Source organism: Monodelphis domestica, chromosome 4 (genome assembly GCF_027887165.1).
Source record: "Monodelphis domestica isolate mMonDom1 chromosome 4, mMonDom1.pri, whole genome shotgun sequence".
Lineage (NCBI taxonomy): Eukaryota > Metazoa > Chordata > Mammalia > Didelphimorphia > Didelphidae > Monodelphis > Monodelphis domestica.
Genome location: NC_077230.1, coordinates 412052684 through 412065593, shown reverse-complemented (window position 1 = coordinate 412065593; position 12910 = coordinate 412052684). Strand labels below are relative to the sequence as shown.

The following is a 12910-nucleotide window of genomic DNA, read 5'->3' as shown; positions in this document are numbered from 1 at the left end:
CCTCTAGTCTTTCCCCCACTCTGTGTGCTTGTTTCCCCAAACCTTCCAAGGCTAACCCCTGTCCCACCAGCTACCTGGGCTACATTCCTCATCCTCTGTGTGAAGCCTTACAGGGATGAAAGAAGGAAGTCCCTCTTGCTCTCTTCATAGTTGGGGCTCTGTCTTTTGCAATGGGTGCAGCTTATGACATCGCCCCAAACAGTGATTCATCAGTGCTGACCCTCTACCCCTTCGATGCCTTTGGATGTTCATGAAAGAGCACCTTTACAAACCAAGCCACCCAGATCAGCTCTATCTGTGATACTCAGGGGAAATCAACAACGCAGACTGTCCACTGCCAAGCTGGCCCTCTCAGAGGGGACACCATGAGGGCGAAACCCAATTTTCTCACTCACCTTTGAATTCCATGTAGAGGACTACCAGAGTGACTAAAGAGCAGGTCATGAGAAACACCAGGACTGACAGTCCCAGCTCCAGGACACTCCAGGGCTTCTTCCTGGATCTGGTCGATTTCTCCACAATATCCATTTGGCTTTCAGATTTCCCCATGATCAAAGCTCTATATGAGGAAGGAGGAAATGAAAACTGGACAAAACATAAGAGAAAAGGCAAGGAAAAACAAAAAACAAAACAAACACAAACAAACCCCCAAACAATCCAAAACCAAAACCCAGTGAGGAGGGGAAGCAGGGACCCTAGGGTAACAGGAGAGCAGAGAGCATTCTATCCCTCAAAAAGAAAAATCCCAAATGCCAGGGCTGCAGGGAGAAGCAGCACCCTTGCTAATGTTTAAAAAAGTCCCAATTATTCATCTATCACAGAAGCATTCATCTAGAATTAGAGGCCATCTAATTCCAACCCCTTCATTTACAAAAGAGTAAACTGAGGCCTCCAAAGGGAGACTATGGTCCTAGACAAAACAGGAAGGAATTTCAGAGATGTGCAGCTTGATGATTTTATAGAAGAAATCCAGGACCAGAGCAGGTAAGCATCTTGCCCGGTGTCATCCACACTGGTAGGAAGCATCAGAGACAGGCAGGATTAGTGTGGGATCGATTTCTCAAGCTCATTCCCCATTCCTGGTGCCCATCGCCCAGCTGCACCATGCCAGGCTATCTCAGGTTAGGAAAACTAACCTAGCAAAGCGGCAGCCCTCTGTGTTGGACCCTCCTGGGAGATGGGGATCCCAGGCTCTTGTCCATTCTTGAAAGCCTGCTCTACTGGTGCCCTGTGTCCCTGGGTGCCAATTCAATCCCAGTGCCAATCCAGGGGCAGATGGAGCAATGTCAGTTTCCCTTGATCCCTTCAGGCTTCTGGGGAGACATGGGGGGCTCACAGCACTCAGCCAGAACTTTTCTCTCCTTGGCACGCCTGTTGTCTTCTGGCTGCGTGACTGGGTGTAGCTGACTGGTGGCACCGTCGGTCGGGGCCGGGGCAGTGCTACTGGGCTGGTGCTCGGGCAGGTAGGGTCCGAGGGAGTTCTGGTGGGGGTTCCCGGCGGGCTGCTGCGGGTATTCCGCTGTCTGTCTGTCCCTCAAGTTGGCAGCTAAAAGCCACTCACTGGATACCCAATCCCAACCCGGGGTCTCGAACCCCGGGCCTCGGAGAGGCAAGAGGAGGGACCCGAGCGTGCAGCGCTGCAGGGAAAGCCGAATCTGGAGTCTGTCTTCCTTCGGACTAGAGCTGGCGGGGAGAGCCCGAGGGGAGGCGGCGGCGGCAGCGGCGGCGGCAGCGGCAGCAGCAGAGGCAGCGGTGGGGGCGGGAGCAGGGCACCGCAGCGTGGGGGGACGCGGGCGCTGTGCGGGGGCTGAGCTCAGTCTGGCTGGCTCACGAGCTGACTGAAGGGCCGCACGCGCTTTGCCAGAGGGTGGAGGGGAGAGTCTGGAGGAGTGGGTATGTGTGTGGGTGAGTGGGGAGAGTGAATGACTTGCTTTCTCCCAAATTGTCAGGAGCAGTGCCTGGCCTTGGAATCTCCTGCCTTAGTGTATTTAGATAAGGAATTGGGTCGTAACCCCAGCTCTGTCCCTTAGTAGCTGCGTGACCTTGGACAAGTCACTTAACTGCTCTGGGCCTCATTTCCTCATCTGTAAAATTAGTGAGTTGGACCAGATGGCCTCTAATCTACTCTTTAGCTCTAAATACACAATGCTATAGATTAGAAAGTAAACTTTCGAGAGGAGGCTCTATATCCCCACTGTCTTTATCTACCAAGGACATAGCAGAATGGAGCAGAGGGAAAGAACCTGGGGTTTCAGTAGGATTGAGGCAATGATTCTCAGTAGTGGTCCCCAAGACCCTTTTATGTGGTCGGTGAGGTTAAACTATTTTCCTAATTATAATATCTAAACCTTGAATACAATAAATGCTCATAGAGATCACCCACATCAACAGATGCTCATGGGGGAGGGAGAGGAAATAATTTTTAACAGTGTAAAAAGGGTCCTGAAACCAAAAAGTTTAAGAACCACTGGTGTAAGCAACTCCCTCCACTGAAGCAGATTGGCACCTTTTTTTTGCAATTTATAATCTTAGAGCATTGAGTGATGAAGTGAATGGTCCAGGGTCTCACAGCTAATATGTGTTAGAAGTGAAATTTGAACTCATATTTTCCTGGCTAATTTGATAATTTGATTGATAAGGAAATAGAGGCCCAGAGAAGAGAAGGGATTTGACTAGGGGTTAAGTGGCACATCTGGAATTCAGATTCAGGTCTTCTCACTCAAAGGTCTGAGTATTGGACACACTTCCTTCTGGAGTCTCCATTATAAGAAACATGACTAATGGTCAACGGGGATTTCAAAACTACTATATACAGGCAAACAGATCAGAACCTGATCAGTAATTTAATATCTTCAGACAGCTGGCCAAGGTCCTGAGAATTTAAGCAATGATCATGTTCTTTTTGATTCTATGGCTAGTTTGTTTTTTTTTTTCATGCTGCCTTAGTTTCCAAATCTGAAAAATCAGGATAATATCTCTAATACCTGCCTTACAGGGTTGTCTTGAAAATCAAATGAGATCATATAAATTACAGTTATTTATCTTTATCTCCAGATCCATACTGCCATCTATTACTCTATCTGTGTGTCTTAATCATGTATTTGCTTGCCTCTATCTCACTATCAGTGCATTGTTGACTAGCCATTTTCAGGTGTGCCCCACTCTCTCTAATCCTTTTTGAGGTTTTTTTTCAGGGAAGTACTGGAGTGGTTTGCCATTTCCTGCTCCAGCCCATTTTACAGATGTTTATATAACATCTGTCTTTCTATCTCTAACTTTCTATCTATCCACCGTTTTATCTGTATATCTATCTATCCATCCATCTCTGTCTGTCTTTCTGTCTGTCTGTATCTGTCTGTCTCTCTGTCAGTCTGTCTATATATCTATCTGCCTATCGTCTGTCTGTCTACCTATCGGTCTATCATCTATCTATCTATCTATCTATCTATCTATCTATCTATCTATCTATCTATCACATCATCTATCTATCTATCTATCTATCTATCTATCTATCTATCTATCTATCTATCTATCTATCAATCTATCCATCCATCCATCTATCTGTCTCATGTCTGTCTATCTTCGGTTTAGATGATTTCCTCCTCCTCCTCTGGATACTCCCCTCTCTGAGTTTTCATTACAAGCTTCTCATGGTTATTCACTTACCTGACCATTCCTCAGTATCTTTGGCTGTATCATTACTTACATTTCACCCCAAAACTGTTGGTGTTCCCCAAGATCATGTGCTGAGCCTCCTCCTTTCTCTCTATACTCTTTCATTTAGAAACATCAACTCCTGTGGGTTCAGTAATCATCTTTATACAGATGACACCCTCCTAGTCTCTCTCTGGGCTCCATTCCCATATCACCAACTGCTTATTGGACATTTTAATTGGATATCCCATAGGCATCTCAAACTCAACATGCCCAAAATAGAACTCATTATCTTCCTCCCACATACCCTTCTCTTTTGAACTTCCCTATTTCTGTTGAGAAAACCACCATCCTTCCAGTCACCCACATTCCCAATTCTTGCATCATCTTTGATTCTTCACTCTCATTCACCTCATATATTCAAGCAGTTGACAAATCTTGCCCATCCTACCTTCACATCTTTTGCATCTCTCCCCTTCTCTCTTCTCACAGACACCAACCTAGTTCAGGACCTCAGGACCTCTCACTAGGCTACTGCAATAGTCTTCCAATTGGTCTCCATCTCTCCATTTTCTTACCTCTCCAATCTATCCTCCCTACAGCTGATTTTCCTAAAATGTAGGATTGATCAGGTCACTTGTCTGTTCAATAAACAGCAATGGCTCCCTATTACCTCTATAATAAAAATCATGCTTGGCTTTTCAAACCTAGCATAACATAGTTTTAACCTACCTTTCCAGTCCTATTTGGTCAGTTAATCAGTCAGTCAATGAGAATTTCATTTATTTGTTTAAAATTTTTTAAAACCCTTACCTTCCATCTTGGAATCAATACTGTGTATTGGTTCCAAGGCAGAAGAGTGATAAGGGCTAGGCAATGGGGGTCAAGTGACTTGCCTAGGGTCACACAGCTGGTAAGTGTCTGAGGTCACATTTGAACTCAGGACCTCCCATCTCTGGGTCTGACAATGGACATTTTAAAAACACTTAATCATGTGCCAGGTGTGATGCTAACTTCAGTGAGTACAATCAAAGGACATCTCTGCCCTCAAGGAACTCACAGTCTAATAAAGAGACAACATACAAATAGCCTGTGTACAAACAAGACATGGTTCACTTTATGTCTCTCTGGTCCAGTCAAATTGGCCTTCTTGCTGTTCCTCACACATGACCCTGACTCTCCTATCTTCTAATTCTCTTCCAATCGCTGCTGCTGCTGCTGCTGCTGCTGCTTCTTCTTCTTCTTCTTCTTCTTCTTCTTCTTCTTCTTCTTCTTCTTCTTCTTCTTCTTCTTCTTCTTCTTCTTCTTCTTCTTCTTCTTCTTCTTCTTCTTCTTCTTCTTCTTCTTCTTCTTCTTCTTCTTCTTCTTCTTCTTCTTCTTCTTCTTCTTCTTCTTCTTCTTCTTCTTCTTCTTCTTCTTCTTCTTCTTCTTCTTCTTCTTCTTCTTCTTCTTCTTCCTTCTTCTTCTTCTTCTTCTTCTTCTTCTTCTTCTTCTTCTTCTTCCTTCTTCTTCTTCTTCTTCTTCTTCCTTCTTCTTCTTCTTCTTCTTCTTCTTCTTCTTCCTTCTTCTTCTTCTTCTTCTTCTTCTTCTTCTTCTTCTTCTTCTTCTTCTTCTTCTTCTTCTTCTTCTTCTTCTTCTTCTTCTTCTTCTTCTTCTTCTTCTTCTTCTTCCTTCTTCTTCTTCTTCTTTCTTCTTCTTCTTTCTTCTTCTTATCTTTCTTCTTTCTTTCTTCTTCTTCTTCTTCTTCTTCTTCTTCTTCTTCTTCTTCTTCTTCTTCTTCTTCTTCTTCTTCTTCTTCTTCTTCTTCTTCTTCTTCTTCTTCTTCTTCTTCTTCTTCTTCTTCTTCTTCTTCTTCTTCTTCTTCCTTATCATTCTCCTCCTCTTCCTCCTCATGTTCTCTTCTTCCTCCTCCTCCTCTTTCCCCACTTCACCTTTTTTCCTAATAACAATTCTCTAAGACAGAAGGGCAAAGGGTAAGGATTAAGTGACTTGCCCAGGGTCACACAGAAAGTCTGAGTACAGATTTGAATCCAGAACCTCCTTTCTCTAGGTCTAGTTATTCTATTCACTGAGCTACTTACCTGCCCTTATACTTCTGACACATACTGGCTGTGTGACCCTAAACAAGTCAATTGACCTTCAATACACCCAGGCATCTCTCTAAAAGTCTATAAGCTATGGAGAAAGTGCCAATCTTCACAGATAGTTCCTTATCAGGAGCTCCCTACACTGAAAACATTGCTTTATACTCCCTCACTCTCTATCCTTCGGCTTCCTGATATATAGTAGTGTGGCTTTTTGGTATGTGTTTATTCAATATGTGCATATATTTTAATTTACATATACACATACATACATGTGTATATATTTACATATACACAGATATGCACATCTATACCTGTATGTACATACACACACATTTCCCTTACTATGAGCCTTTGTTTTGAGAATGCAGCTTGTATGTAGGGGATGTGTTTTATGTAGACTGACACAGTAGATTGTTAACCCCTTGAGGGCAGTGTGTGGAAGCTGCAGAGAGGCAGATATAGGCTCAGTATACAGAGCTGCTTTCAACCAATTTATTGAGCTGCCCACTGTGGAATGATCAATTTAATAAGGTAGTGAGATCTCTGTCACTGGAGGTAGTCAAACAAACACTGGGTGCCCCTTTGGCTAGACCATAGTAGTAGTGATTCTTATTCATGTATGGATCATTAAAGACCTCAAAGGCCCTTTCAAACATTAGATTTCTTGGTTCCAAAAAGTCCCATGTTGAGATCCAGGCCTAGAGATGGGAGGTCCTGAGTTCAAATCTGGCCCCAGACACTTCCCAGATGTGTGACCCTGGAAAAGTCACTTAACCCCCATTGCCTAGCCCTTACCACTCTTCTGCCTTGGGACCAATACACAATATTGATTCCAAGATGTAAGGTAAGGTTTTTTTTTTTTAAGTCCCATGTCTTTGTTTCTGGGGTGGGGGAGGAATGAGAAGAAATAATATTGCTAAAGGAATCATTCATGATTTGCCTTTTGTGGCCCTAGGAATGAGAATAAGAATGTCAGTATGTTTCAAGTTTCATTCATTCATTCTTTTTTTAAACCCTTACCTTCTGTCTTAGAATTAATTCTAAGGCAGAAGTGTGGCAAGGACTAGGCAATTGAGGTTAAGTGACTTGCCCAGGGTCACATGGCTAGGAAGTACTTAAGATCAGATTTGAACCCAGGTGCTCCTGACTCCAGGCTTGTTCTACTTACTTGCCCCCCACACCTTGTAGTTCAAAGAAGAAGGACATCTAAGTTTTCCCAAGATCTGGGCTTTCATATTTCCTTCTGAAATTTTTAGGAAACCCAATGACTTAAGGAACAGGATCTGCAATTTTTTCCTTAAATCAGTAAATACAATAATCATAGTTTGGCATTGATTTTAGTAGGTCTCCATCTTTGTCTAAAAATAAAAATGGAGTCAAGTCATTTCATTTCTGTGTGTTTCCTTATTCTGTAAAATAATGTAGTTAGACTAGACATCCTCTAAAGTCTTCCAGTTTAGAATTATGATCCCATGAGCAAGTCAGCCAAGAATTGATGAGTTTTGTTTACAACAGAACCAATCACCTCTTATTTTTCTAACAGATGTAAATTGTACTGGTCCTTATCTCCAGAGTCCCTCACTAGAATGGTCTAAAACAAGGGGTGTGTCCCTGACCTGTGTCCATCTTCCCTAAATGATGCTCTCTTTTCTTCCTTTGTCTTTTTCGGTTGTTAGTTGTGAACGGGTGAAATCCAGAAATGAGATGGATAAATAAATATGGCTCTCATAGGAGACCAAGCTATTCTAAGAATTGTGACAGTAATAAGTTTATGGATGCCTTCCTACCATTTCTAGTGTTGTAAGGATAACTAGTGGTAGAGTTAGGAGTTGCCCTCTCCCTTTTCTACCTCAAACCAAGAAGAAGTCTCTTCTCCCAGGCTAATTAAATGGGAGTTGAGGTCAAAAGATAGAGCTCAGATGAGATCTGCCCTAGTTGAACTCCTGTTAAATCTAGCATCACTCCATTTCTCATCATCATGAAATAACACAAATCTTCCCAGTCTTTTTCAGTCAACATTGTAATAATATGGCACTTAAAAAACTTACCTTTGTCTTTGAATCAATATTGAATATTGGTTCCCAGGCAGAAGAATGGGAAGGGCTAGGCAATGGGGGTTAAGTGACTTGCCCTGGGTCACACAGCTGGGAAGTGTCTGAGACCAGATTTGAACCCAGGACCTCCCATCTCTAGGCCTGGCTCTCAATTCACTGAGTTACCTAGCTGTCCCCAAAATAAGTACTCTTAATATGCCAGCAGAGAAACATGCTTTAAATAATTTCCCCAGTAGTGAAGAATTACAGTATTCTAAAATTAGAGTAAGAAAATATAGACACCATCTAGTCCAATCATTTCATTTTTTAGCTAAGAGGTTAAGCAATTTGTCAAGTTTACACATTTACACTGGGATTTGGACTCAGTGGCTGCATCAAAGAATCATAGATCTGCATATAAAAGGATCTAAGAGAACGTCTAGTTCAACACTTATTTTACAGATGGGGAAACTGGGACTAGTGGAGTTAAGTGACTTGCCCATTGTCACACAGGTAGTTTCAAAGGTCAGATTTGAACCCAAGTCTTCTGAATTGAGAGCAAGCAATTTTTCCATTATGCTTCTGTAGGTTGTAGGAGGATCCAGGGTCAGGATAAAAATTCGTGTAGATAAGAATTTCCACCTCATTATCTTTTGGTTTCTTCAAGGGACAATTCTGCCTACACAAATGTCCCTAGTCTCTTGAGATGGAATCTTGGATAGACTTAACATCTGTCCATTCTCTGGGGCAGCGTTTCCTCGTGGTTCAAAGAAGAAGTGGGGAAGAAGACAGATAACTATGTAAAGTTTGGGGACATAGAATGGGGAAGTCTAGGTGTTGTGACCTGGAAGGTAAGAGCAATGCCCATGCAGAATGTTTCATGGTCCAAGAGCAGAGATAGTTACTAAATGTTTCTTGGACTTAGCCATGGCTGGGTCTAGTCTACCATTTTGGTGAAGAGCATTGTGATGTTGTGTCATCATTCTGTTTCCATAATTAGTAGATTCTTTCCAGTGATTGAGAAGGAATGGCTAAGGATGATGGGAAGGACAATGAGAAAGAGACACTGGGCAATTCTGATATTTCTATACCAAGCCCCATTGTTGTCCACTTTAAAGCTCAAATTAATGTAGGGGTGTCAGAATTGGCATATATGTTTAGGGCCACATGGGAATCATTTAAATCCCTTTCTTCTCCCCTACTTAAGGGCTCTCTTATCTCTTACGTTAATTATAGGAAAAACTTATTGACTTAAAAAAAGAGAAATAATGGCTGGATGATTTCCACTGTGGTTCAGCTTATTTAAAGATTTTTTAAACATCTCAACTATGGAGCCTGGAAGAGTGTGTTTCATGCATGGAGAAGTTCCAGAGAGCCAGACGAGGCTATACTATTCCACAGAGTGATATCCCAATATGTCGACACACTCAGCCTGTCCTTGACATGGAAATGATATGGTTGCCTAGATTAATCCCAAAGTCCTTTCTGACTCAGTCTGTGGAATCTTATGATGCTATGTCTTAAAATGCACCACAAGATTATCATTCATTTGAGTTCATTATTGCCTCCCCAATTTTTCTTTTCAAATGTTTATTTCTCCTTTTCCCCTCATAAGTCACTTACCTGATAGTGAGAATTAGTCAGATGCCTTACAGGAATGCCAATGGAAGAGGTTTAGCTGTCTGGGGAGAGGAGGTATTCAAAGGAGGAAAGAGGGTCTTGCAGAACATTTTTCAGGACTTCCAAGTGGTGCCTTGAGCCTTGAGGAGGAGCAAGCCAAAGGTCCAATACAATGATTCTTCACAAGAGTTCTTTCAAACATCTCTTAAGGTCTAGGAGCACCAGAGTGGAGGATTAAGGAAGAGGCTTGGATTTAGAATGCAGCAGACGAGAGCCCCAAGCACTGGTATTATTACTACTCACATTCCACTTCCATTCCAGAATCTCATGACATAAAGTCTTGAGTTTGGAGGAGAAGGACCTAGTGGTCTTTGCTTGTCTCTGGTAAGTCATTGCGAAGTATCTCCTCCTCGGCCAAATGAGGGGGCCGAACTAAAAGATCTCTAAAGCCCTCTTCTCTGTAAAGTCCTATGATGTCTATGCTTTAAAGCAGTGTGGGGACATGGTGGAGAGATTGCTAGATTTGTATTCAGGAAGACCTGTATTTGAATCTCGCTCTGAGAGGTGTGATCAAGGACAAGTCTCTGAACCTTTCTTTCCTTCACTCTAAAATGTTTCGGTCTTCCAAATATCATTACATTATTACATATAATAATAATAATATATTATAACATTAGTATACTATTATATTTTAACATTAATATAGCATATCATAATTATTACTTGTAGTAGAAAATAACTGCATTATTCACTTCGCAGAGTAACTTTCAGATGAAATGCACTGAAATACATGAAATGCACTGAAATACATGAAGCACTATAAAAGCATCAGTGGTACCATGGATAGAGTGCTGGACTTGGAATCAGGAATAATTATAATATTCATAGGCTAACATTTATGTAGCACCTACTGTGTGTCAGGCACTGTACTAAGCACTTTATAATAATTATCTCATTTCAGCCTCATGAAAACTCTGAGAAGTTGATGCTCTTATCCCCATTTTATAGATGAGGAAACTGAGTCTGAGCTGAAGTGATTTGTCCAGAGTCACATAGTCAGTAGACTCCATGCTCTATCCGTTGTGCCACATCTAAAACAGGAAGATCTGATGAGTTCAGATCTTGATTCAGACACTTATCAGTGTGTGATCCTAGAAATGTTATTTAACTTCTGCCGGTCTCTGTTTTCTTGTTTATAAAATGGGGATAAGAGCAATTCCCTCCCAGGGTTATTATAAGGATTAAATGAGATATTTTTAAAATACTTTGCAAATCTTAAAACACTCTACAGGGGGCATTTGGGTGGCTCTGTGGATTGAGAGCCAGGCCTGGAGACAGGAGGTCCTGGGTTCAAATTTGAACCCAAATACTTCCTTGCTGTATAACCTCAGGCAAGTCACTTAACCCCCATTGCTTGGTCCTTCTCCATTTTTTTGCCTCAGAACCAATATACTGTAATGATTCTAAGATGGAAGGTAAGGGTTAAAAAAATCCACTTCCAAACAAATACTTGCTATCATTATTATTATTACCACCATTATTTATCTGGTGGCAAATGAATGAATCCCCATCACTCCTGAATTGGTACTACTCAGAATTCTTAGTTTAATAATCATGTAATCTTGGATCTGAGACTTCAGAGGACATCTGGTCTAATCTTTTATCCTTTATAGGCTTCTCTGATTGGGGAAGGGAAAGAGTGGTTCACTCATCCTAGTCTGGCATACTATTAGGGACTGGGAGCTCATTACCTGTTCTATGCTGGATAGCTTTGATTGCTAGACATCTCTTCCTTATATTGGACTAAAATCTTCTTCCTTGAGCTTTACTCTCATTGGTCCTAGTTCTATCTTCAGGGCTAAGCAGATTGAGTATAAACATTATTCTCCATGGCAACCCTCCAGACACTTAAAGACATTAAAAATGTCCTCTCCTCCCCTCTCCTCCCCTCCCCTCCCCTCTCCTCTCCTCTCCTCCCCTCCCCTCTCCTCTTCTCCCCTCCCCTCCCCTCCCCTCCCTTCCTCTCCTCTCCTCTCTTCTCCCCTCTCTCTTCCTTCCTTCCTTTGCTCTCTTCTTTCTTCTTATTTTATGCATTTGAAAATATTTTTCTTAGAAAGGATCTGTAGATTTCCTCAGACTATCAGAGAGATTGAAGCCAGAGAAAGGTTAACAGATCTTACTCTACAAATATTATCCCCATTTTTCAGGTAAGAAATTGAGTCTCAGAGCTGTAAATGCTTGCCCAGGGGCAGGAAGATAGTAGTCTCAGATGCTGAATTTGAACTTACCAACATGACTTCAAGGCCAAACGTTTATTCTCACTGGGTAAAAATACTCAGACTGATCCTTATCAGCACATTGCTACACTCCCCTTCCCTCATAAAGGGTACAATGGATAGTCCTCCAGATTGAGAGTCAAGGACCCTTGAGAGTCAAATTATACCCTCTGACAGTATATACATGACTTTGGACAAGTCATTTGCCTCTGCAGGGTTCAGTTTTCTTTCTCTAGAAAATGAGGAGTTTGGATTAGATGACATCTGAAGTCCCTTCCAGTACTAGATCCATATTCATATAAATTCTAGGTCACACACCCCAAAAAGAAAATGAAAAAGAAAATTCAGTCAAAAATAGATAAAAATACTTCTTTCTCTTTCCATCAAGGGAGGTTAAGTTAATGCCTGAGGCTCTGTTGGGAGGCTTCTGGATATGTTGACAGCTTGGTTTGGGAAGAAAAGCAAATAGATATTAGCTGTTCATAGCTCTCTAGCTTTTACTGTAAACCAAGGAGGCTGCTTAGAAATTCTCTTCCCTTCTCTCTTCCCTCCCTCCCTCCCTCCTCTTCCTCCCTGCTCTCCTCTTCCTTCTCTCTCTATTCTCCTTCCCTATCTTATTCTCTTCTCCCCTTCCTTTTTACTCTTCCTTCTTTCCCTCCCTCTGTGAAAGTTTGATGTGTTATTTATTGGATTATTTCAACAACTTGGGGGGCAGAGTTTAAGTGTTATTATCCCCATTTTACATATGAGGCAATTGAGGCTGAGAGCTTCAGTGACTTGTCTAGGGTCTCACAATCAATAAAGGGGCAAGATTTGAACTCAGGTGTTGTCCAATTCTAGGTTCATTGTGCTATCCACTGTACCACCTATCCAAGAAGTGGTTGTCCAACTGTTGTTTAATTCTTCTGATGAAGAATAACCCACTATCACCCCCATTTTATAGATCTAATTATTAGGAAACTCTTTCTTACATCAAACCTAAATTTACCTTTCCCATTGCTCTGGGGCCAAGCAAAATACCATAGATGCCCTTTTCTCAGTGGAACAGACCTTCAGATATTTCAAGATGACCAGGCTTAGTGTCCACTAAGGGTATTGGGCAAACTACTTCATCTTTGACATTTTCTTGGGCTCCAGAGGCATCCTGAGCAATTACCTTGGGCTACTTGTCCTGGCCAGGACCAGGAGAAGGGAAACTGGCTTTCAGGGAGCAGGGGCATGCAGGGAAGCTGACTCTCTT

The 12910-nt window shown here is 42.0% G+C and overlaps 2 protein-coding genes across 4 annotated transcripts in view; both read right to left on the bottom strand.

Annotated features, from left to right (window-relative positions):
• Positions 1-9665, bottom strand: part of MMEL1 (membrane metalloendopeptidase like 1) — a 70171-nt gene extending 60506 nt beyond the window's left edge. For all 3 annotated transcript variants that reach the window (XR_466497.3, XM_007491688.3, XM_007491690.3), the window contains exons 1-2: positions 9398-9665; positions 396-559 (exon numbers count right to left, since the gene is read on the bottom strand). Coding sequence is in view for 2 of the 3 variants with exons in the window: in XM_007491688.3 (XP_007491750.2) it covers positions 396-549 (154 nt within the window). In the remaining variant the exon portion in view is untranslated. The remainder of the gene's footprint in view (positions 1-395; positions 560-9397) is intronic.
• On the bottom strand, positions 3472-5581 carry LOC130453921 (cilia- and flagella-associated protein 251-like; the record flags this gene model as incomplete). The annotated part of the gene is made up of 1 exon (XM_056795975.1): positions 3472-5581. A coding segment is annotated over one exon (810 nt), but the record flags the coding sequence as incomplete, so codon positions are not given.
• Positions 9666-12910: the final 3245 nt, after the last annotated feature.